We start from the raw sequence: 24751 nt of genomic DNA on the forward strand, positions 1-24751 counted from the left end.
AAACCCCCTGTGCAGCTTTATACGTTGCCCTCATTTGTCTGAGCACCACAGGACCACAGCCCCCAGGTGACTGCAGCTGGTCTTTGGCAGAAGGAGGAAAAGAAGGCCCCTGACTCAAAGGACCCAGCGACCTCTTCTGCTTCACAGTGTGAATACTTCAGCCACCAAACTACTTTAGCTCACAGACATAATTATGTCTCTCCTTTTCCTCCCTTCCTCTTTCTCTGGCAGTTAAAGGCCAGAGAGCCAGTGGCAGCTTACCCAAGCCCTGGGGAGCTGAAGGGCTGGGGAGTGCTCCATGTGCTGACCTTTGTTAACTCCGTTCAGCCACTCCTGTGCTGTCAGTGCTGGCTGGGCTCCTGTGGTCAAAGGGTAGATGTCTTCCTGGTATGACTCCGACTGCAAGTAAACAGAAATCCTCAGTCACTATGTTAGTGAGGTTTCAACTTACAGGGACCATATTGGTTTGTGGTGGAGAGAATAAGTATGTTCCACCTCAGCACACGAGTGTCATGAGCACTCACCAGCACATACATAAAATCTTCTCACCTGCCCTGAGCCTCTCTCCTCGTCACCCCAACTCAGAACAATTGTATCTGAAGGCCTATTTTAGTTCCTGCCAGTAAGGCCTTTACACATCCAGACAACAAACTGGGGGAGGCTGGTGACACAGGCTAACCCAACTCTCGTGAACTCAGCGTTCCTGAGTATGAAGAAGTGGATATGAATGATGCACACAGGTCACAAATCATCAGCTGATCACCAGCTGACAAAAATTGGCCAAGGAGATAATGTTGGAGGAACGCGTCTAATTGGTAGCTGCAATGAGCATTAGCTCTGCCGCTTCCTTGAATTCAAGGCACTTGTATCTTCCAGTGCTTCTGGAAGTACAGGACACAGTGCTGACAATTACAATGCACCTTTACTCACACAGTCACATGGGAGCTACTTTGGTTAGTTACAGACTCATGACTTGGGTCATTCTCTAGCCCCACCAGCTCTAAGACTTACTCTCAAGTGCAATGGGTAATGTCTTACATGCTGCAGAACAACTGTCTGTAACACACCTGCACCCACTGGGTAGAGACTTGGGAACCCATCATTCCTCTCTTCCCAGGGTGATTCTTCTTCCTTCCATGAGGAGATCTTCATGTCACTCGACATCATCCCCAACCCCTCTCTTTCGTCATTATGCCAAGCCAACTGAGGAAGGTTACAGCCAGCTAGCTGACCTGACAGTCAGAGATACTCCTTCTTGAACCCCAGCTGATCAGATCAGTGAGTATGCCTATGAAATCTGGCCATTACACAGAGACCTAACTCTTGACTAACCCAGCCAGTCTTTGTTGTCAGGGCTGCCCTACAAACTGACCAGCTTTGTCCCTCAGACGAGGAGAAAGAAAATTCCTTATTCTACCTAATCTCCTGTCCCCAGAGTCACAAAAAGGAGGGGCTGCCCTCTTCTTCACTGATATTTGTCCCAGACGTGAACATGACCTAAGGTGAACTTACCCGCCGAGGCACAATCATGGAGATGGGCTCAATCAGGCTTTTAGTTGGGATCAGTTTGTAGAAACGGAAAATCTCACAAGCTGACACTTCAAGGCCTCTCTTTGGCATCATTCCTGGTGGGATAGCATAAAAGAAACAGAGTATACATCTCCTAGGAAAGTTAATGTCATTCACCATGGAAAAAGCATCACCAAACAACGGAAGTCACAGCATCAGATCCACAGCAGCATGGTCTGAAGTCTGCATCAAAAACTGGCTCAGTGGCATAAATGACAAGATTAAATTATTTTTTTTTCTGTCAGGCCATGGAGCTACCCACAGGTCTTTGGTTCTTGTGCTAAGCCTCCTGTTTCTTATTCACTCTGATGAGCTGCAAATAGAGTTACCTGGACTGAGCAGAACTGGGGAGCGATACCACAGGATTTGACTACCAGGACCAGCAGGAAAGGACTTCAGGACACATAAACAACACTAGAATAGCTACATGGGTCAAGCTGAAAGCCCTTCCAGCCCAGTATCCTCCCCACAACGCTGTCCCAAAGCAGAATGGAGCGTGAGCAGGGTGTGAACATCTACTCTGTCAGACAGCACCATCTGTGTTTCAGGGACTGGCCACACAAGGTCTCTAAGTACCTGGTAGCCTCAGTGGATTTCTCTGCCATGAGCTTGTACAGTCCAAAGCCTACCACCATGTAAATTCCCTTAACAAAAAAGATTGCCTCTTCTTGGAGACCTTGCTTCACAGTGTCCTACAGACATCTTGTTTTTCACTAATCCCCAATGACTTCATTTCATTCATTAAATTGATTCTAATTCATTAAATGGATTCTTCACTAATTGATCCTATGTGAAGGACTGTTGCTCCTTACATTATGCATTCATCTAAATGTGAATTTAAACTCCACTCCTCTATATTGGGGGTTTTTTTGGCAATATTGGGAAATAAACTACGCTGCAATAACCTTAGCAGTATTTTTGAGCAGCAGAAAAGATCAGGCTAGGTAAGTAGATTTGATTCACTAAGGCCTTTCAAAAACATTTGTACGCTTACTTTTCATGGAATGATTTTTAAAGAGACTATGACATTAAAATCAGGATGTTGCACATGAGAAGGATTATACAAGCTGAATAATGGAAAGATCTTCTAGCTAAGCTTTAAGTAATTTATTCCTTTTCAATAACAGTACAAAATCTAGTGCTGCTAAATATCTGTACCAATGTCCTGGAAGAATGGGAGTGTCCACAGGTAGTGCAGAGGGGTGGCAAATGGTCCTAAAACCACACCAGTCTGTAGAGGAATATGGCTTACAGGAGAGAGTGGTGAAGGCTCAAGAAAAGACTACCAATTGCGTCTGAGGGCTGAAAGCCAAATTCTATAGCTCAAATGAGTTAAACAGTGAGTAATTTGTGGGCAGGTTAATAAGTAAGGGTCTCCAACGGAGGAAAGGCCTAATCCCTGTTGTAACCTAATCACAACAGATCTATCTCTAAATGGGAAATGCCAATACAGGAGAAGGTAGGCAAGAGATAAAAGTGAAGGCATTAAGATGTGGAACACCCATTACCAGGGAAATCCCAGAGTGGAAACAATGTCAACAGAGTTGAATGCCAGAAATCTTGGAGCAGATTCACAAAGAGCAAGGAGCATCCTTTGTCTTTAAATGCAGACTATCCTCCCTTCCACCTTGACCAGGTATGTGAGAGGGGATGCAGCAGTGACTGGTAAAGCCCACGCTCTGCTGGTCAGAAGGGACCTCTCCAAGCTGTGACCCTGTAATACCATCTGTTATATATAGGTGACCTGGGCCAAGCTGACTTCTGTGCACCTAAACCAGGGTGGAGACTGGAATCTGACCCGTTCTCTTTTCTACATGTTATTTTGGGTAGTCCTAGTCTCTGACAACCTGACTCAGTCGCTATGCTTTTGTAGCATTAGACACACACTGCCACTCACCAATTCCCTTCTGTGGTAAATGAGAACGATACTCCATCAGGTAGTTCAGGTATGGTTTCTCAGGGCTTATCTCATAGTACCGTATATTTCCATCACCCTAAAGGCAAAGAAAATGAACATAAGCCAGGCTCTGCTGTTCAGAAGGAGGGTCTGAGAGGAATGCCTGACCCCAGAAGCTACACAGGGTGAAGAATGAACCAAGTACTTATTCCCAAATTCCTTTGTAGGAAGGCTCCTTTGCATGTACCTCCCCACAGTAAACGTGATACATCTGCAGTGGAAAATGTGGCCTGATGCTGCAGCACCCTCAGGCCCCATGCCATCACCCCCTATCAGATTAACATACTTCAGGAGCACCTTTGACCACAGGCTGGGAGAAGAATCAGACAGGCCAGCATTTGCTGAAATGGAAAGCACTTACCTTCCCCACAACGTAAAGCATGTGTGTGTCTGAGTCGTAGAAGGGAAACAGGAGTCCCGAGGAGCCATCCAGGTCCTCCTCCAGTAAAGGCACAGAAAGGTCGTTCTGGGCAGGACACGGGAAAGAGAGACAGCTGTGATCACCAGTCAGTCACCTCAAGTCAGGGACACTTGATCTGAACCCCACCTAGCAGCAGCATGTGAGCACAGCTCTATAGTGATCCTAGGCCATGCCCAGCTGCCCTGAGCCCCATTATTCTTAAACTAAGTTTGGTGAGCTCCTCTGGCAGCTCTGAAGGCAGTGAAACCCTAATGTGAGGCCCACAGTGTGTCAAAGCACTGCTCAGCTTTGTGGAAAGCCTTCAGACAGCAGCACAGTGCTTTGCCTCTCAGATGTGCAACCAAGCCATGTCCAAGCACAGCCAAATGGCAAAACGTAGAGCTGGTCTACCAGCTTTGTCTGCTACAAAGGGTGACAGCACAACAAAGAGGCAGAAGATTGTCCTGCTGGTTGACATGGAGGAACAAAGTGAGATGCTGACAAAGAAAAAGCATGTCACTGCAGAGGAGAGGGGTAGAGAGCTGGGTTTCATAAGTCTATCAGCCGTAATGATAGGAGATCATGTCTTAGAAATGACCACTAAGTGCTACCTCAATACTCCACTGTCAGCAATCATCAGAAATCAAAAACATCCACATCTTTTTCTCCATTGAGGGCTTCACCTGAGTAGGCTGCATTTCTCTTTCCATTACCAGTAACAATTTGCCAGTAAGACCAGTAAGAGCTGCTTTTAAGTCACAGTTACCATGACTTTGAATTATTTCTTCCCAAAGGTCCTTTGAATTATTTCTTCTAGTAGTGGGCACAGCATTCTCTTTGTTCTGGTGGATTTCTATGCTGAAACCTTTGAGAGCTTCTTCAGAAACTTATACTCAGTTAACAGTGTCATAGCAATAAGACATATCACCTATTAAGAATTTAACAGATCACTTCTGAACTGCTGTAAAAACCAATTATTTGGTATTCTGCAGGTGAAAAAGTTAAAGTGACAGTAAAAGCAAGAAAACTGAAGTTGGCATGGTTAAGATCGCTGGTCCAACTCACTTGATCCCATAATGCAATTTGCCTATTATTCCACCGAGATGTTCCAGTAGAGAACAGCTTTTTCATGTTTCCAAGGAACAAGACTTTATTGACTCTGTGGGACTTGTAGCTGGCTTCCTGTAGGAAGAGAAAGGACACTGCATGAGTAAGAGACACCGCCTGTTGCGTAGCCACATTTCATGTTACATGAGACCTCTGATTCCGTCCCATCTGAAAGACCTGCTCAGCCTGGGTGAACTACAGGGAGCAGGATTTTGTGGGACCCATTAGAGGTGGCCCAAACTCTTCAGGACCATTCCCAAAAGCTCAGTCAATCTCTAACTGCTGATTCACATATTTCCAAGAGTGCAATCCCTACTAGTTGTAAGCAGGACTTTTCTGTGTACACAAATCTGCACACATACCTACAAAATGTGGTCAGCTTCACCTTACCAACAGATACAAAGTACAGGCAACAAGAACAACCCTGGCACTGGGATATATGCACACTTGCATCCACCTGTCCACCTGATCTCTATAAGCCTTCCCAAGGCATTCCACAGAGGACTGCAGGAGGGAGCTATGAAAACAGTGCACTTCAAGAACAGTTTCAGTGAGCAAGGAGCATGACAGCAAGATGCAGGAAGCCTGTTTTCAACAGTAGTAAGTGTTCCACAAAAAGTAGAAGGCAATAGCACCATCTGCTGCCTTGTCTTCTTTAATGGCAATGAGACTACCCAGAAGACACTACCCAGAAACACTCCAAGGGGTGAGATCGGCTGGACCACAAACCTCTGAACCCAACCTACTTGTAGAACTGTTCCTGCACGCGGGTCTATCAGACGTATCTTTCTGTCTCTGCAGGCTGTGGCAAGAAGACTGCCATCCGTGTTGAATGACATGGAGAGCACCACATCTTTGTGAGCATCAAGGATCTTCACAGGATTCGAGATGACAGCCTCCTTGGTGTCAAGGTTCCAGATCATTATCTGGAGCAAAAGAAAAAAAAAAAAATCAGCCCTTTGCTGCCTGACCAACTGGGGACTTTGTTTACCCTATAGAAGAAGTTTACCCACTTCTTCCTCTCTTCTCTACACATTTATGTCTTACCATCATATGTGGCTGTTCACCAGCATTTAAAATAATTCCTGGCACTTACTAGGGGCACAGTGTCTGCTCAGAATGTCCAATATTCTAATTTCCTTTTCAACCATATTTTATACATAAAAATGACCAGCCTCAGTGCAGATATTTGCACTAGCGTAAGAATGAAGCCAAACAAAAGTGCATTGCATACTGTATCCAATCCAGTAAAGGAAAAGGGCAAAGTAGACCGCAGTTCATCAGAAAACCAGAAAATTTGCAAGTCCTTTTGAACTTGTAGCAATGTCCTTTTGCCTTTGGGGTCACCACAGAATTTCCCCCTGAAGGTTTCTGAACTATTTAGTATTATTTTACAGCTTGAAATTAAAACAAATTTCAAAACACACTGTCGAACAGGGTGTTGCAGGAAGACAACTCCACAGAGAACAGACTCACCTTGTAGTCATAGCCAGAGCTGAAGAGGATGTTATTAGCCGTGGGATGCCATTCAATGAGGCCCACTCTTCGAGCGTGCCCAATAAGTTCCTTCTTCGGACTGGTAATATTTTTTGTTAGCAAGTGCTTGGGGATGTCCCAGATTTTAACCTGAATGGCACAGGATGAGTCTTTATGAGATTCCTGACGAAGAAGCTAATTGGAATTTAACTATTATTCTCTTGGTATTATTATTCCCTTGGTAGTGAATAGGAATGCTCCTGGCTTTACTGACAGCAAGTCTTTTAAATGAGTATCTCTACTCTTCTGTGGGCCTGAAGACTCCTCTTTACCCTCTATCGTTAGCCGGCAGTTATACCAATTTATTTTAACTGGGCAATTCAACCCTTACACCTGGCCAAGCTGTTAGCACAATTATGAAAAGTTATTCCCACAGGGAAGACGCAAACCACAGATCTTGCTGACCTTGCCTCCTAACAAACTTTGAGCAGGAACAAGCAAATCTAAAAAAAAACCTCAGCAAAGAGTCCCAGAAGATATGATAACAGTGACTGATCCAAGCAATTCATCCACTCAACACTACCTGGTAAAAGAAGTGAGAACTCCACTGGTGAGATCACAGCCATAGTACTGTTTATCCCATAGAGAATTGCATCAGTGCTGAAGATTTGGCAAATGAGACAGCCATTTGTCAAAGTACACAAAAAAGCATCCAGGTGACCACACAGGAGATGCCCTGAGCAGAGAGACTGGGCAGCACCACACTGAAGTCATTCAACACTAGGAGCGCGCTGCCTCCTAAGAGGTCTACCTGCAGCCCTGTGTTCTTCTAGGAGGATGCTGCATGAAGACATCTGTTGTCCTGGGGTGGAAGAAGACAACAGAGGAAACCTGCAAAAGGGGCTGAATGTATGCAAGTAAAATGAAGGAGTCTTTCTCACACTAACCCTAGAAGCAAAAGTATTTAGAATGCTAAAAGATGCTTAACCCTTTGGTTCAGTGAAAATTACTATGCTTGTAATGATTTTTCTAGGGTGTAATTTGAAGCAAAAGGGAAATGGTATCTGAAGCAGATAGTTTGTGGAAATTAGCCATACCTGCCCAAGTCTCCTACTGTTTGGCTGACGACGGTCACACCTTTCTAAGCCAAAGAAGGAGAGGCACAAATTCCCAGACCTGCTGGGAAAGATCAAGAGCACTCTTCTCTGAGGAATCAAGCCCTTCAGATACCTAAAGACTGTGAGGTCCTGTAACCTCCAGGTGAACTTCTGAAGCAGTAAGAGAAAGCAGCACACCCTACAGCTTCAACAGCTACCGCTAAAGGAATGGGGCTGAGAGAGTAGGAAAGGGAAAAATAGGTTGTGTTCACACTGAGAAAAACTGCTTAGAATGAGCCGTTCACTCCCCATGCTATGAAATGGTTGGTGGTAAAAGCAGGGAAAAGACCCTGGCTGGAATTGCAGGATGCATTAAATGGCAGAAACTGCCAGTGCTTAGTGTACAGGAGAAGCAGCCAGGAGCCAGACCCCCCAAGCCAAGCAGAAACAATCCATGAGCTGTTTACCCTGCTACACCTTGAAGAAAACCTGACAAAGCAAAGTGAAAGGCACAGACTTGTCCCTCTAACCATGGGGGAGATCTTCAGCAAGCTGAATTCATACATGCCTGATGATTTGCCAAAAGGAACAGAAGGGTTATGAGGATAAGATCTCTCCCTGTACTGTTAAAACTCTCAGCCCCTGGCCACTTGCATTGGCCTCAGCCTTAGCCTGCCTGAAGCAGCAGTGTGAACTGGAAAGGGCACGGCGTGTTCATAGAGACCATCCATTACCTCCTGTGCCCAAAAGTACCACTCTATGTGCTTCAGCTATATCCACAAGAGATAGGTGTGCTGCCACCAAGGCAATCTGCAGAAAGGCTGGTTAACAGCCAAGAAAATTCTGAGGAATGTGCGTGATGGGAAATTTCCACCATCTTCAAAGAAGCACGTGGCCTTCCTCAGAAGTTCCAGGGAGACCCAGCCCAGTAAGAGCAATCAGATACATCCTTGCACTCAAGCCAGAACAGTGGCATATGTTAATGCTCAGAAATGGCAGAGAGCATCAGGCCTTTAACAACAGACTGCAAAGAAGGCTTTGGCTCTAATGTCCAGTGCAGTGGAAGTGGTGGATACCTCTGGGACCCCAAAAACTTCCTCAGACTTCTCTTAGGGTAAATTATTGCTATGGAGAGGTCCCAACAGTATGTCTAATCTGAGCTCTCCAGTACAGGCCAGGACATAACAGATGTTGACCCCATGGAGTGAGTCCAACAGCAGCACCACTAAGATGAGAAGCGGACAGGAGCACAGCAAACCTGAAGAGAGCTGGAAAGAAAAAAAATTGTTTAGTCCAGGAGGGAGAAGGCAAAGGTGAGGTCTTCGGCCTACCCTTCAACAACATTGCAGAACGCACAGACAAGATGGAGCCAGACTCTTTGGAAGTGCACAAGGAGAGCACCAAAGGCAATGAACACAAATGGCAATATAGGCACTCCTTGGAGATCAGAGGATCCCAATTTTTCAGAAGGGTACTCAACCCCTGGAAAAAGGGTCCAGTGAGGCCATGAGATCTGCAGCCTTGGAGATTTTCCCAACTCATCTGGACAAGGCTTGGAGCAATATGATTCTACTGGCCTGCTTTAAGCAGGGCTTGGACTAAGTGACCTTAGTGACCTCACCTAAGTGACCAGTTCTAGCTACCAGGTATAAGAAAAGACAGTTACACTAAGAAACACACTCTACTGTCCTCACTACTTAGCGGGGATGTCCCTACACTGTATCACTGTGCAGGGAACACCTGAGATCCCATTTCCTGGTGCCAGGAGGATGATGAGAAGGCAGCACCAAAAAAGAGAGTACAATCACAAACAGCAATACTTCTCAGAACAAGTTCTGATGCTGAGACCAGCGCCAAGCTCAGCGTTCCCATTCTTTAGCCTGGAGGATGATTCAGTGCCAAGTTTCAGTAGGAAATTGGAAAAGAAAGCTGACAGAGACCAGCTCTTCTGCATAGATTTCAGGGTTCTGGTGGACAATAGAACAAATATGACCCAGCAGCATCCCCTAGCAGGAATGAAAGCTAGCAACGTCCTGGTCTGGGACAACATGAAGGTCGCCATTAAATCAATGGAAGCGATTTTCCGCTTTACTCAGCAATCATTAAACAACAGCTTGAATACTACATCCAGTTTTGCACCTCCCAGTGCAAGAAAGGTGCTGATAAACTTAAGTGAGTCCACTGGAGGCCACCAAGATGCTCAGAAGGAGAATGCTGTGTGAGGAGAAGCTGAAGGAGATGGCCTTGATCACCCTGGAGAGGAGACAGCTTCAGGGTGATCTGATGGAAGCCTTCAATGCTTACAATATTACAGAGAAAAGAAAGCCAAGCTGTCTTGAAGTGCAGGGTGGGAGGACAGGATACAGTAGTCACTAACTACACTGGGGAGGTTCTGAAGGAAAAAAATTTCTCCATGGGAGCGGTGAAGAACAGGAACAGGTTACCCAGAGAGGTGGTAAAACCTCCATCCCTGGAGATTTTCAAGACTCAGGTCCACAGACCTGCATAGGAGGTGGAGGCAGAGGTAGAGAGACCGCCTAAGCTCCAGCACAAACAGTTCTGTGATTCTGTAACTACAGCAGGAAGCTTCGAAGCTGGGGTTCATTCCTCATCAGAGGCTCAAAAGAGAGGTCATGGTGGTGACTTCCTGCCGCAAGTCCTTTCTGAGACAGCATGAAAACCTAGCATACAGGTTGCTCATAGGCAGCCCAGAAACTGAAAGAAGCCTTCAAAAAAGACATGAATATCCAAAGAAGCAAAGGCAAGTCACTAAACAGGAAGGACAACTCAAAGATCCTCGATTTCCAGTGATTTTTGGCAGAGCTGAAATGGCAGAGGATGTTCACCAAGCCAGGGCCGGAGGAAACAACAAGGAAAACTTCCACTACGCTGTGTGGTAGAGGATGATTATACCCAGTGGGAGAAAATGTTTCTGGGATGTCTGGAAAAGAGCACAGTAGTTAGTCAGGTGTCCTCACTACCATAGAATTCAACATCACACTTTTGACAGGACGAGGAAAGCAACCTTTCAATGGGTAGATATGGGCTAAACTGTCCCTTATAAACATTAATTGAATCTTTCAGTTCCTAATAACTAGCTTGTACCTTCACTAAAGTAAAATATGTGACTGCATCTTAATTATACTAACCTCAGCCAAACCACTTATTGCCTATTGACTGGATGTGACGTATCCAGTACTTTTTTATAGGTTTGCATGAGCATGAACCTTTGCATCTCTGGAGTCCTTCTGCAATTTCAGTAGGAAAATGCTCATTTTTTTATGTTCATTTTCATTTATGCCTTTTGCAGAATAGCATGACACAGACTCCTCAGCTACCCCAAAACTGATCCTGCATGACTTTACAGAGCAACTGAGTGCCGGAACAAGCTCAAACTTGCTCTGCAGGGAATTAATCTGAAATTCCAGACTGTGTTTTGTTGAAGCTTTTATTCTAAAGTAAAGGAAGAGTTTCACAGTGATTAAACTTGAATAGTCATTCCATTATAAATTCATATTCTGTTTTTCTCATGTAAACACACCCAAGAAGATGCAAGCTCCCACAAAACAGATCTTCCTCCTCACACTGACTCTGGTTCATCATTTGGAAGGGATCACACAGGTCTGACCTCAGAGGATTCTTACTCTTACCTGGAGATTTTCAAGACTCAGGTCCACAGACCTGCATAGGAGGTGGAGGCAGAGGTAGAGAGACCGCCTAAGCTCCAGCACAAACAGTTCTGTGATTCTGTAACTACAGCAGGAAGCTTCGAAGCTGGGGTTCATTCCTCATCAGAGGCTCAAAAGAGAGGTCATGGTGGTGACTTCCTGCCGCAAGTCCTTTCTGAGACAGCATGAAAACCTAGCATACAGGTTGCTCATAGGCAGCCCAGAAACTGAAAGAAGCCTTCAAAAAAGACATGAATATCCAAAGAAGCAAAGGCAAGTCACTAAACAGGAAGGACAACTCAAAGATCCTCGATTTCCAGTGATTTTTGGCAGAGCTGAAATGGCAGAGGATGTTCACCAAGCCAGGGCCGGAGGAAACAACAAGGAAAACTTCCACTACGCTGTGTGGTAGAGGATGATTATACCCAGTGGGAGAAAATGTTTCTGGGATGTCTGGAAAAGAGCACAGTAGTTAGTCAGGTGTCCTCACTACCATAGAATTCAACATCACACTTTTGACAGGACGAGGAAAGCAACCTTTCAATGGGTAGATATGGGCTAAACTGTCCCTTATAAACATTAATTGAATCTTTCAGTTCCTAATAACTAGCTTGTACCTTCACTAAAGTAAAATATGTGACTGCATCTTAATTATACTAACCTCAGCCAAACCACTTATTGCCTATTGACTGGATGTGACGTATCCAGTACTTTTTTATAGGTTTGCATGAGCATGAACCTTTGCATCTCTGGAGTCCTTCTGCAATTTCAGTAGGAAAATGCTCATTTTTTTATGTTCATTTTCATTTATGCCTTTTGCAGAATAGCATGACACAGACTCCTCAGCTACCCCAAAACTGATCCTGCATGACTTTACAGAGCAACTGAGTGCCGGAACAAGCTCAAACTTGCTCTGCAGGGAATTAATCTGAAATTCCAGACTGTGTTTTGTTGAAGCTTTTATTCTAAAGTAAAGGAAGAGTTTCACAGTGATTAAACTTGAATAGTCATTCCATTATAAATTCATATTCTGTTTTTCTCATGTAAACACACCCAAGAAGATGCAAGCTCCCACAAAACAGATCTTCCTCCTCACACTGACTCTGGTTCATCATTTGGAAGGGATCACACAGGTCTGACCTCAGAGGATTCTTACTCTTACCTGAATTTTTATAAATATATATATATACTTTCACATGTCATGCATAGGCCTTTTGTTTTCTTTTTTATTTCTTTTCCCAAAAAGCACATTAGCCAGGTAATAACGCAGAGTAGAAGTTGGTAAACTTACTGTGGCATCTTCTGAACATGAAGCTATGACAAAGTCATTGAACGGGTTCCACTTGATGTCCAGAACATTCCCTTTATGCCCACATATTCTGGGATAATGTGGGTCGAGCTTGCCTGTCTGGAAAAAACCAAATATTATCAAACCTAAGGTGAGCCATGGAACTACAGGAAATTTTCAAGGAACATCAGAGCCAGCTCCAGCAAGAAACCTCTTTCTGCTTGTTATGCTCCAAATGCCCTGGGTGCTCTCTATCTGTTGAGAACAGGGTTTTGCTGTCCCTGCAAGACTTACCTGCAAGGTAAGTCTTCATGATACCATTGAAAAGAAAGGAAAGCGTACACACCACTATCAAGAAATCTGTACACATGCAGCAAGACTGCTGAAGTTAGAAGACAGTATTTGGTCCAGACACCAGAATAAAACTTAAGAGGGTAAACACAAATTAGTTAAATCTTCCACATTTTTTTAAAGATCTTGAGGAAAACAAACCCAGAATCTCTTTCAGAAGGTATTTCCTATAAGCAGGAAAAAAGTATGGGTTAGCTTTTATTTTTTAGCCCTATCACTGGCATTCATTTCATTTTTTAAGCAAAAAGACATTTGTGACACAAATTACAAATGTGATTTTTCTTTCAACAAGCTATCTGTTTTTTTTCTCATGGTGTTCAAATCCAGCCATTAACCGGATTCAATCAGCATTCTGGACTCCTCACCCCCGGCTCCCCAGAAAATTACCATGATTGGACAGTATCTTCACTGGTAAAAATCCGGCACAAAGTGCACTAAGTACCGAGGGCCTTGTGCCACACGGGGGCTGTGTCGCACCAGGATAAACCCATTCTGCAGGCTCAGTCTCTGCTACCAAGTGTATTTATTATGTGCTAGGAAGGGTGCTGGATAATTCAACATTGGAGCAGCGCTTGCTTCTCCCTGTCAGGAGTAGAAGAAGTATAGGGAGCTCCATGAAGCACTTTGCAACCCAGACATCTGTCCAAAGGTCAGCCACCTAAGGAGAGAGACGTGGTGGCAAGGTGGTGATGCTTACCTGCTTACTTTTATCCCACCTGGAAGAACTATAAATCAAAATGAATGCAAATGCGTGCTCTCCTGGAAAGCACACACTTCTGTTGGTGTACTCCCTGCAGCTCTGCAGAGGTGGGCCTTAGGAGAGCACAGCACAAGGAAATCAGTGCTGGCTCTAACCTGGATGTAGCTAGGACGTCATTTTCCCAGCCTTGAAAATTTGTACGGTTTTGAATGCAGAACAGGACACAATATGCAACTATTCTGGCTTCACTGGAAAGTTTGTCACATAGGCTGGGACTAACCTGCTTTAAACTGAACACCCAGAGGGCTTTGAAATGTAAAAGACTGTGCTTTTTTAGACTACAGCCTAAAACAATTCCCTTTTATAACAGCGACAATGCAAAGTGACTTGGGAAGGCAGAAGAGATAAAAGGCCTTTAATAAGCAGCGTTCCCCCGCCTACGGTGTCCTTTTGTAGGCTCCAGGGCTTGGTTTCAAGCTGGCAACTCAATGGGCCGGGCAGCCAGCTCCACAGGGATCCCTTGATCCCTATGGGAACTCCGTCCCCTCCCAGAGCTGGCTGCCTGTCTGCTCCCCGCTCCGTTTGGGAGACTCCCAGGCTGCCCCGAGCCTGCTTTGCCTGCCCCATCCCGCAAGGCTCTCCCACCCCCACGTCCCCAGCAGGCTCAGCTGGCCCTGGAGAAGGAGCCCTTGTCCTCCCGGCCACCAACCCCACCTTTCCCCAATTCAACTCTGCAGCCCTGGGACAGAGCAGGACCCACTGCACATGAACCTCCTGGCTGCCAACAAGCAGACGTGACAGGCAGGGCTGTTAGACTCAGGTGCACATCTGCATGGGGAAGGAAAGGTCGTCATGTTCAGGGGACATTTCATTCCACAGACCAAAAACTGTTTCAGTAACTAGGTGTGTTGTCATTCATGCAGACGTACCTGACTTCCACAGTTATTTGCAGGGCTTGAAAATGGGCAATTTTTCAACCACTCACTTTCTAAACTCCCATGTTTTTTGAAAAGTAGCCAAGCTCGAATTTCCTTGACAAAAAAACACCCCTAATGGGACAGCTGTTAAAACTCTCCCAGCAGATTTGCACAGGGCGGAATACCCCCCCTCTCAGATGTTCTCCAGTGTCACCACAACGCAGTGCAGCACTCACATGCGGCACCACTGGGGTCATCACAGGTTGAACCTCATTTCATAGCTCTTGCCCCCAGAAAGAAGGGAGTTGGGTTTGTGTCTAGGTCTAGACAACCACAGATGTCCTCCCTTTCACACCTGCTGCTGGCACATTGAAAGGCGGGAGGCTGCAAGGACTCAGACACAAATGTCTTCCCTGTCTCTCCCTTTGTTCTCATTTTGCTATCCCTTTGCTTTATGCTGCAAAGGAAGAGACATATGCAGCCTCAACCGATGCCTCTGGGCATCGGAGAAGGAAAAAGGTAGACCTTTGTCTTTGAAAGGAAGGCCACAGCAAAAGAGACATTTCTCTCTTCCTTGGAATGCGATTCATGTGCTTCCCCCAACACATCTGTGTCAGACAGCAACCTACACCCAGGCCACCCCGTGCAAAAGCAGCTCATCTCCCAGAGTCACCGAGCCCATGTCTCCTCAGACGTGCTAGATTTACGATGGCACCCAAGTCTGTTCTGGGCACCAGGCAGCCCCCAGGGCCACAGCCACTTCCCTCCCTGGTGAGATGTGGTGCTGTTCCACCCAGTTGGCATCAACGTCACTCCTTCATGAGGACCTAACTGACACATCCGGCAAGAGAAGACCATTCTCCAAGCAGTGGCAAATATTCAACTAACTCCTCTTCAGGTTGAATGCAAAGGCCTGCTCAAAGGTGGATATCTATGGCAAAAAGCTCCTCTCCTACACAACCCCTGCTACTCTCAACCCCACCTCACACCTGGGCACTCAGAGAAGAATGGTGCAGAAGGCAAGAAGTGGTATCTATTCAAGGAGAGATGAGACAGCTTGGTGTCCACGACTCAGCAGGAGAGGAGCACAACAAACAAGCCAAAAGGCACAGCTAAACAGAGCAAGGCTGAGCCTGCACTCGAGCATGTCCTGAGGCAAGCAGCCCCTCCAGCAGCACACCCAGAATGAACTCAAAAAAGGATGGCGGGGCCAAAAGCAGCTCCCCGAGCAGGTTATTCAGCCCCCCAAGAAAGCGCAGCCTTCCCTGTCCTGGCTACCATCTATCGCTTTCACTACACACCTTCTGGCTCTTGAGCTTTTCCTCCACACTATGGCATGCTTGGAATGTGGCTGCTCCCGGTGAATCCAGTCAAAAGTAACCACAGATCAGCTGTCCATCCTGAGAGGGCAATACTGCCCTAGGCACAAGTCTCCAGACCAGGCTGCCTTTGGTGCCCTGGCAGGCCTGGGGACAGGCCAAGAGCCCAGCAGACTGTCTACCATGGGTCACCACCACGGGAGTGGGTGGTAGCCACAAATACCACCACCAGGAGCACAAGTTGAAAGCAGTCACTTTTCACCAGGTGGCACCAGCTTGGAAGTATATAATGATAAAAAAAGTAACCAGTGTAACAACCCTCAGACTCGGGGAACTCCTTTCTGTGGGTGGCCGAGGCAGCTCTCCCCCCATCATGATGGGTCAGGAATAGGTATTCGGAGAACAGCTGTATGAAGCCCAGCACTTACAGATCCTTTCCATGATCCACCACCACAGGTCAACCCTCAGGGGATTTCCTGAACTAGGGGACCCGCATCTGAACAAATACTGTTCATAAACCAACCCCTCTCAATAACTCCACCCTGATTTGAACCCCTTAATTCTTCTGGGCTCATCAACATTCACAGCAGTGAGCTCCACATGTGAACTCCAGAAGCATTCACATCTGCTGCTGACAGTTTGCTCCCTGGTCTCCTGGATACCCTTCACTACACAAATCCAGAAGAATTGCTCCTTACACTTCTTCACCACGCTCTTCACAGTTTTATATATTTCGCTTATTTGTCATTTTTTCCCAGACTCATTGAGGCCTTACCCACAAAGTCTTTCCTCACATGAAAGCAATTTCACATTTTCATTGACGTACTTTAATTATCCTTTTGTGTATCTTCCAGTTCTACCTTGCCTTTGACTTCTGCAAGCAGCATTTCAAATCTGGGTGGAGTATCTGAGCAGGTGTTAAGAATGGAAGAACTGCTACTAAAGACTAGCCAAGCAGAGAAGAGGTGAGAATAGAAGAATTAATAGTAAGCAGTGCAAGCACCTTCAGCCCGTTTTGCCAACTCTTTGAGAGCCGAGTCCCACCCCATGTCCCACAGTCACCAGCTGCCTGCTTAGAGATGCAGCCCTGTGATAAAGACAAGTTCTTCAGCCTCAACTGATCATGGTCGAGGGGGCAGAAGTGACTCAGTCAAGAAAAACAAGGTAGTGGTTAACTTTAGAAGGACTGTCTCTGAAGAGCACCAGCACTGAAGGAGCTGAATAAACAAAGTCTAGAAGGGCCGGGAACTGTGCTAGGTTCTTCAAGCATAGCCAGTTCACTTTCATCCTTAGCAAATATACATTGAAAAAGTGACATTGCAGTAACACCATCAATTAACTTTTAATTAAAGGCTGAACTTTTGCCTTTCATCTGTTCTGCCCTGATTCCAGAGAGCTCATAATCTTATATTGACATTAATCCACATTAGTGCATGCCTAATTTTTCTGAAGCAATAAACATCAGACAGCCAGCTTCTCCCTCTCATCAGATCCGTAAGTCATCAAAACCCATAAACATGGGATTTGTTTCTGAAAGGGAAGCTTTTCCAGTATCAGTGCTTGAAGCTTAAGAGCTTCATTGCCTGATAACTGTGTCTCCATTCTTCCACAAAGGAGAGGTAGAGCAAAACATAGTATATTCTCCTTTGGTCACAGCTGAAGCCCTGCCACTAAAGCACCCTTCAGTTTTTGCCCTCTGTATCTACTAACTGCTTTTTTATTTGCAATTTCTCCTAGGAGACAAATATCTGAGCAACACAGTTCCTGCTGATTATACAAGAAAGGCAAATTAGATAGGAAATGAAGGAAGGTGTTAAAAAACTGCAAGTAGCAAAGTAAGACATAAGAGTAAACGCATCCTAAGAATCACCTGCCAGGGCTCTGGGGGCCCTTCCATCATTTTGCAATTCCAGCAAATTCAGCATTAGCTGACTATCACCTGTGCAATCTAGCTCCCTAGAAAGCCCAGCTCTCCTCCAGCCTCTCGACACGCTCATGAAAGCCAGCTGGCCTGGGCAGAGCTCACCTGGTGGATGGGAATGACGAGGAAGGCCCCCCCGCCCGCGCACTCGGTCACCACCGCAATGAAGTGGGGGTTCACAGCACAGAAGTGGTTGTCATGGACGTTGCGGGTGATGGGCACGCAGTCGTAGCACTTGTCCTTGCTGGCGGCTTTACCATACACGTGGCGGAACTTGGAGCTGCGGTACTGCGGGTGCCACGACATCTGCAAGGGGAGAAACACGCCATGACATAAGGAACCAGCCGTCCCAGCAAGGTTGCAGACCCCTATCCCTGCTCCTCTCTCCCCAAGCTCTCCCTCCCGACTTGGGCTCCTCACAGCAGCCCTCAGCCAGCAAGCAGCAGCCACGTTTTTCTCTGCTGGCCTTCACCCCTTTGGCATGACCTGTCTCGGCACCCATCACACATCTCTGATGGAAAGCAGACAGCGCAAGGGAGAGAAGACATCTCTCTCCAACACCAGCCAGCTGGGTTGGGCAAGCATCAGCAGTCCCTGTTGCCGGGGCAGGGCCACATGGCACTAAGTTTAAGAGGAGATGAATCCCAGTAGCACAGACCTCAGGAAGAATAAAAGATATGGCATCATGGTTGAGGAAAGCCTGAAAGATGAAGAGTGAAGGAGCCAGTCTGGACACATGCTTCATTTAGCCCTGAGGTGGTTCAGAACCAAAAACCAGCCTAAATTTTGCTCGCAGGAGGGGGAAAAAAAGAGGTTTGCCAGATCATAGAAATAGTTACAGTCACTTCTTGTGTTTTTTTCTCCACTAACAATGACGTTCCGCATGTCTGGTTTATAACTGCACCACAGCACTCTGACAGACTGCATTTTAAACGGTGTTTAAATGGGATACATAAAGCATGCTAGACACAAGAATCCCTTCCCACAGAGAGCAGTGAAGCTGAATGGAACTGTTGCAACCGATTCCAAATAGCCAACTACCAGTGTTGGGCAGAAAAGGCAATTCAGACTATTAACCCCTGCATTTTCCACAAGACCTAGACAGTAAAAGGCACATGGCGGGGATGGTGAGAAGATCCTACTGCCCAAAGGAAAAGAACTGCAGATCAACCAAGAAGGTTATGGGTGAAAGAGAGCCCCACATAATCAGCTGGGAGTATGGGCAAAAACTAGGGCAGGGCTTGGTTTTGCCCTGTATCAATCTGTTTAATGTGCCCTCGGTGAATAGCTAATATCAGTAATGCTGGATCAGCAACAGTTGAGAGGGGAGCTCAGACAAGCAGCCTTTGAGTTACAGCAAGACTTAGACTGCTCACTCACATGGGTAAGCGTCTGAAGGGAAGCATGCACACAATAGCAGGGAGCCACGTGCATCACCACCTGACGAGCAGGGGTCTGAGCCGCCCTAAACCAAAACGTACTTGCTGCTGGCACAGTATTGCATCCTCCTGGAACAACTATTAAATGCTAGGAATCCATATTGCGTGATACGGGGCAGTCAAACTGGAGGTTTACAAGCACCCATCAACACCAAGATCCAGAAAGCTCACATCCCACGTCACACTGGAAGATTTGGGCTGTGAATAGCGCTAGGATGCAAGCTCTGTTCAATTCCCTGCCTCCTCCCAATCTACTGACACAGCTCAGAGCCAAACCCACCTTGGACAAATACACATGCCTATTAAAAATCAGTCCTGGCGGATCACCAGTTGCTTTCACAGTCATTTTTGTTGCTCACTGTTACCTTGGTACGTTTTACCTGTGTTAACCCTGCATTTGTCCGTATTCTTAGCTGACTAAATTTCTTGTGCAGAAAACATCAGGTACAAAGGATCTGTGATACAGTGAGAGCTGCCTATCCCAAACAAAAATGAAGCAATGCAAGTTATTTGAAAAATAAAGCAGCGACCCTGGGAAGATAATCTTGGAAGAAGGGATGTGGACAGGCAGAAGGAAAGCTGAGGTTATATGCAATTGGCTAGCTCCTCAAACAGCCCCAGAAGCACAGTGTTCTCAAGCAGCTTTGTGCTCATTACAGCTTTAGTGGTTAGGTTTAGTCCCAACAGGAAAAAAAAATCACTATATTGTTTGGATGCGCAGCTCCTTCCTATAGCAAGAACATTATCTTTCCAAAAGGAAATTAACTGCCTGGTTCCAAGGAACCTCTAGCTAAACTGCTCTTGAAGTGGGAGAGAGTATGTGGTCTGGAGGTTCAAGACTGCTCTGCAGAAAGGAGTCACCACGCACACAGGAGATATTCATTACTGTGATATCACTCCTACGGAGTGGAGGAACACAGAGCAAAATACTGACATCCCATACAAACTACCTCGGATGCTGACCACTTAAGAAGGAGACTGACCCCTTTGCTTATACTGAGCATGGGGCAGATGGGATGGAATACCCTGTTGGTCAGTTTTGGGTCACCTGTCCTGTCTGCTCCTCCCTGCAGGTGGGACCCCTCTGCGCTTTTCCATTTCTGACCCTCCAAAGTGGCAAATAAAGAAATTAGCTGGTGTTGGTTGTTACAGCAATAAGTATAAGCAAGAGCCCCTCTGCATCCTGTTCCTTAGTATTTGCTGCAAACATCAGCCCTTACCTGCCAGAAGTGGATACCGTGTGAAAAATATGCCATCAATTTCCGAGAATGCTGTTATTGAGAAGAGACTTAACTGAAATTACTTGCAAGAAAATTGGTTCTGTTTTACCTCCAACCAGGACACATCTTCACTGGGTAGAATCAGCCCCTGTGTGTACAGCCTGTCTGCTACAGGCTGTGCAGCTGGTAAGATGTGGTTCCTCAGCAAGAGATGATTTTCCAGCTGGCTGTTAACAAGAACAGCACGGCCGGGGCTCTGGCAGATCCTAGCTCTCAGACAGTGCCAGCTACGGAGCCTACAAGAAGATCCTTGCCGAGGAAAGAGGTCATCATTCCTAGAAGTTCTCCACCAGAGATCTACAACCAAATGCTGTGTTGTAGATAAATAGAGGACCAATACCGAATGGGTAGGTGGGTGTACAGGTACTAAAGGGAGGACAGAAACCCTTATCCCCTGAGCAGGTCCCTGGTGCAGTCTGCCTTCAGGCAGCTTGACCAGATCTGCCCTCCCACTGCTGTTAGGACAATGTAGGAACCAGTCATAGGCCACTGGTAGTGCTTTTTCCACCAGCAGATCCTGGCCCAACCTCTTCGCTCAGCTCCTGCGCTTGCATGGCAGGACAGAATGGGTCTCAGTCTACAGAAGGAAGCCTCTTCCTTGGTTTTTTTCATAAAGCAGCAGGTATTCCAGTCACTACTTTTCCTCCTCCTTCCTCTACTTTCCTGGAAGGAAGGGGTTGGTTCATTCACTCCTCATCTGGTACTGCAGCCATCTTGACCGCCCTCCACTCTTCGTTCTGCTAGACACAACGCTGTATTTGTTCCTGGGAGAGACAGTATGACTGCATGCCATGTCTGCCATTCAGGGCTGAAGGTGGAGCCTGGGGACTGGCCAGAGGAACAAGAGGCATCTCAGCTCCTTCCTCTCAAGAAGGAGAGTGGAAAGCACCACAACAAAGGCAGACAAGACAAGATTGTCAGTTACTCAAAACAGCTTCCTCGCAGAACGGAAAAAGCTTCCTGGCAGAGAGCAGAGATGGCCACTTGTGCCACCAGCAGCATTTCCCACCATTCACTCTTGGAAGCAAGCTCACCTTGAATCCTCTCCCATCTTGGGTGAATCCTGCAGCAGAGCTGCCCCTGCCTTTGAGCTCCCAGGTGAACCCCACGTTCCACTTCAGCTAATTTCACATCAAACTAGTCTGCCCAAGCCACGCCACAGTGACTCATTTCCATGTTCATCTCCCCTTTTCCATGCCCCATCCTTGCCTACCACCCCGATACTAGGAGGCAGGTCCTCTCACTGCTGGGGGCAGCGGGGGGCTGCAGCATCCTCAGACCTGACTCTGTGGGCCACAGGAAGATACAAGAGCAGAAGACAGAGGTACCTCCATGGGATCCCCTTCTCCCCCATCTTTCCATGGCAAGCAAGAGACCCTGGTGTACAAATAACTTTTTTCAGCTATTGCAAAGTTGCTGAGGCTCTGGCTGCACTTTACACCCACCTCCCCCCATTCAAGGCTCCACCACACTGCAGGACCTCCTCATCAGCCTCCTCCTGGCCCTAGTCACACAAGCTCACACTTCCAAAGGAAAAGGGATCTGGATGAGGAGATCCTGATAGTAGCAGGGCTGCCTCTACTCCCCATCTGCTTGCAGCACCAAGCAGAGCCCTGGGAATCCACTACCTCTGCAGACCCATTCTGGGGTGGTGGGATCTGCCAGGTGGCTCTGCTCAGTGTTCCCTGCAGGGTTTTCAAACATTCATTTCCCTCTTCTCTGTTTTCAGGTTGTGCCAGTCACAATTACTTGGTTTCCTTCCAGGTTTCCTCTCCCTTACCACCATCCATAGTGCAGAAGAACACAGAGACACCAGGCAAAACATCTCCAAACATGCATGGTTGGGTTTAGGAAAGCTAAAGCCCACCTGGTGTTGAGCGTGACAAGGGACCTGAAGGGCAACAAGAAGGGTTCCTACAGGTACCACAGCAGTAAAAAGACAAGTAGGAAAAATGTGGGCCTGCTGAGGCATGGAGCAGGAGCCCTTGTGACAAAGGACACAGAAAAGACTGAGGCATTGAATGCCTTTTTCACCTCAGCTTTTACTGCTAATGTTGTCCCAAACTAAGATAGTTCTTAAGGTATCTGGGGGGCCCTCAGACGTGTGGGAAGTCCAAGGCAAGGAAGACCTGGATGTCATTTATCTCAACATTAGCAAGGCTTTTGACACTCTCTTCTGTAACAGTCTCACAGACAAATGGATGAAGTACAGACTAGATAAGCAGACACTGAGGTAGACTGTAAACCGGCTGGATTCCTGGGCTCTAAATCTTGTGATCAGCAGCACGAAGTCCAGCTGGAGGCAAGCATCCAGTGGTGTGCCCCAGGAGTGGACACTTGGGTCAATGCTGCTTAACATTTTCATTAATGATTTGGATTTGGATGATGAGGCAGAGTGTACACTCGGCACTCTTGCCTCAGCAAGTTTGCAGATGACACAAAACAGGGAGGAGTGACTGATACACCAGAAGATTGTGCTACCAACCAGAGGGACCTCAACAGGCTGGTGAAATAAGACCACAGGAACCTCATGAAGTTCAACAAGAGGAAGAGCTAAGCCCTGTACCTATGGAGGTGTAAGTCCACACACTAGTATATGCTGGATGCCAGCTGTCTGGAAAGAAGCACTGAAGAAAACAACCTGTGGGTCCAGGTGGACAACAAGCTGACCATGAGCAGCCAGCAATGGGCCCTTGGATGAAAGCAAGCCAATGGCTTCCAGGGCTGCACTTAGGAGAAATGTTGCCAGCAGGCTGAGGGAGGTGACCCTTCCCCTCTAGTTGGCTCTGGTCAACCTTGAGTTGGGTTCACACAACCTTGAGTCCTGGGTTCAGTTCTGGGCCCACTGGTACAGCAGAAACACAGATATACTGGTCCAGTCAAGGTGCAAGAAGATGATGAAGGGACTGGGAGTATCTCTCCTATGAAAAGTGAGAGCTGCAACTGTGCACCTGGAGAAGTGCAGAATCAGGAGGATCTTATCAATATGCACAAATACTTCAGGAAAGGGCATAAAGAAGACAGAGCCAGACTCTCTTCAATGGTGCCCAGCAACAGGGCAAGAAGCAATGGGCACAAAGTGAAATATAGAAAACTCCATTTAAACACAACAAAACACTTTTTTTTTTTTCCTGTGAGTGTAGTCGAACACTGGCAGAGGTTGCTCAAAGTAGTTGTGGAGTCTCCATGCTTGGACATACTTAACACCAGACCAGACTTGGTCCTGGGCAATCTGCTCTAGCTGACCCTGCTTTGAGCAGGAGGGTTGGACTAAATGATCTCAAGGGATCCATTCCAACCTCAACTATTCTGTGATTCTATAATCTCTGGATCTCGGCCATGTGTACACTGCACTGCCCCAAAAATGCCACTGGCAACATACCAAGATGCACACTCATTTGATGTGGACTTTCAACCCAATAAACCTGTCTTGCAGACTCAGCTCTCCCATCTGTTCCTCTGACAAGGAGTAATGACAACACATTTCTTCCCCATTCCATGAAACTGCCATTTGGAGGGGCAACCATTTTCAAAACTGTGCAAACAGCAACTGGTATAAAGGATGGGGGGAGGAGGGGGAGAAGTGAGGGAAAATACACCAACATTTTGTCAAAAAGACAGGACTGTTTTTTCCATTGCAAGAACTTCCACCATCACCTCCAAAAAAAGGCGTATTTGTGAATTTTATAGACCCCCAAAATTAAATGTTTTGCATAGTCCCTTAATGACACGCTTTTCCTACGTGTTTTTTAGGACTAATGGGGTTTGTTTTCTGCCTGCACTGGAGGACTGGCCCCAGCATACAGAGGGTCTTGTCCTTGCACAGCCATGCCTGAGCCCAAGGTCCTGAAGATCCTGAGTGTGCAGGCCTGAAGCCACAGCTCAGGGATCCCTAGGTCACCCCACCTGTTTGTGGGGCAGGAAGGAGCCAGGGTGCCCACAGTAGAGGAATGCAGACCATCCTTGCACACTGGGCAGTGCCCATGGGCAGCATATCCTCATCCTAAGAAGCTGGGTCTGAGGTCTAGGTCCTCTCGTCTGGTCAAAGAGGTAAAGTATCCTCTCTCACTTGCTGCTCAAGGCTCCGGTGCCACTATCCCAGCGCAGCGACTGATACTGAACTGACAAAAGTATGAAAGGGGGTGACGAAGGGACTGGTCCTCCACCAGCGTGGCATAGAGCCCTTTGCATCCTAGAGAAAAAAAGGAGGAAGGCAGCGCAGCCTTTGCAATCAGCCTCCTGCCTTCCCTCCCTATCAGCCT

At 46.8% G+C, this 24751-nt stretch overlaps 1 protein-coding gene across 1 annotated transcript in view; it reads right to left on the reverse strand.

Annotated features, from left to right (window-relative positions):
• Positions 1-261: 261 nt before the first annotated feature.
• CORO2A (coronin, actin binding protein, 2A) overlaps positions 262-24751 on the reverse strand; it is a gene marked incomplete at its 3' end in the record, with an annotated part of 61480 nt that continues 36990 nt past the window's right edge. The window contains exons 2-10 of the mRNA XM_014959212.1: positions 17876-18076; positions 12566-12682; positions 6510-6659; positions 5780-5959; positions 4992-5108; positions 3888-3992; positions 3467-3563; positions 1513-1625; positions 262-399 (exon numbers count right to left, since the gene is read on the reverse strand). Of these exons, the coding sequence (XP_014814698.1) occupies positions 262-399; positions 1513-1625; positions 3467-3563; positions 3888-3992; positions 4992-5108; positions 5780-5959; positions 6510-6659; positions 12566-12682; positions 17876-18076 (1218 nt within the window). The remainder of the gene's footprint in view (positions 400-1512; positions 1626-3466; positions 3564-3887; positions 3993-4991; positions 5109-5779; positions 5960-6509; positions 6660-12565; positions 12683-17875; positions 18077-24751) is intronic.

This window comes from Calidris pugnax, unplaced genomic scaffold, assembly GCF_001431845.1.
Source record: "Calidris pugnax isolate Ruff unplaced genomic scaffold, ASM143184v1 scaffold404, whole genome shotgun sequence".
In the NCBI taxonomy this organism is placed as follows: Eukaryota; Metazoa; Chordata; class Aves; order Charadriiformes; family Scolopacidae; genus Calidris; species Calidris pugnax.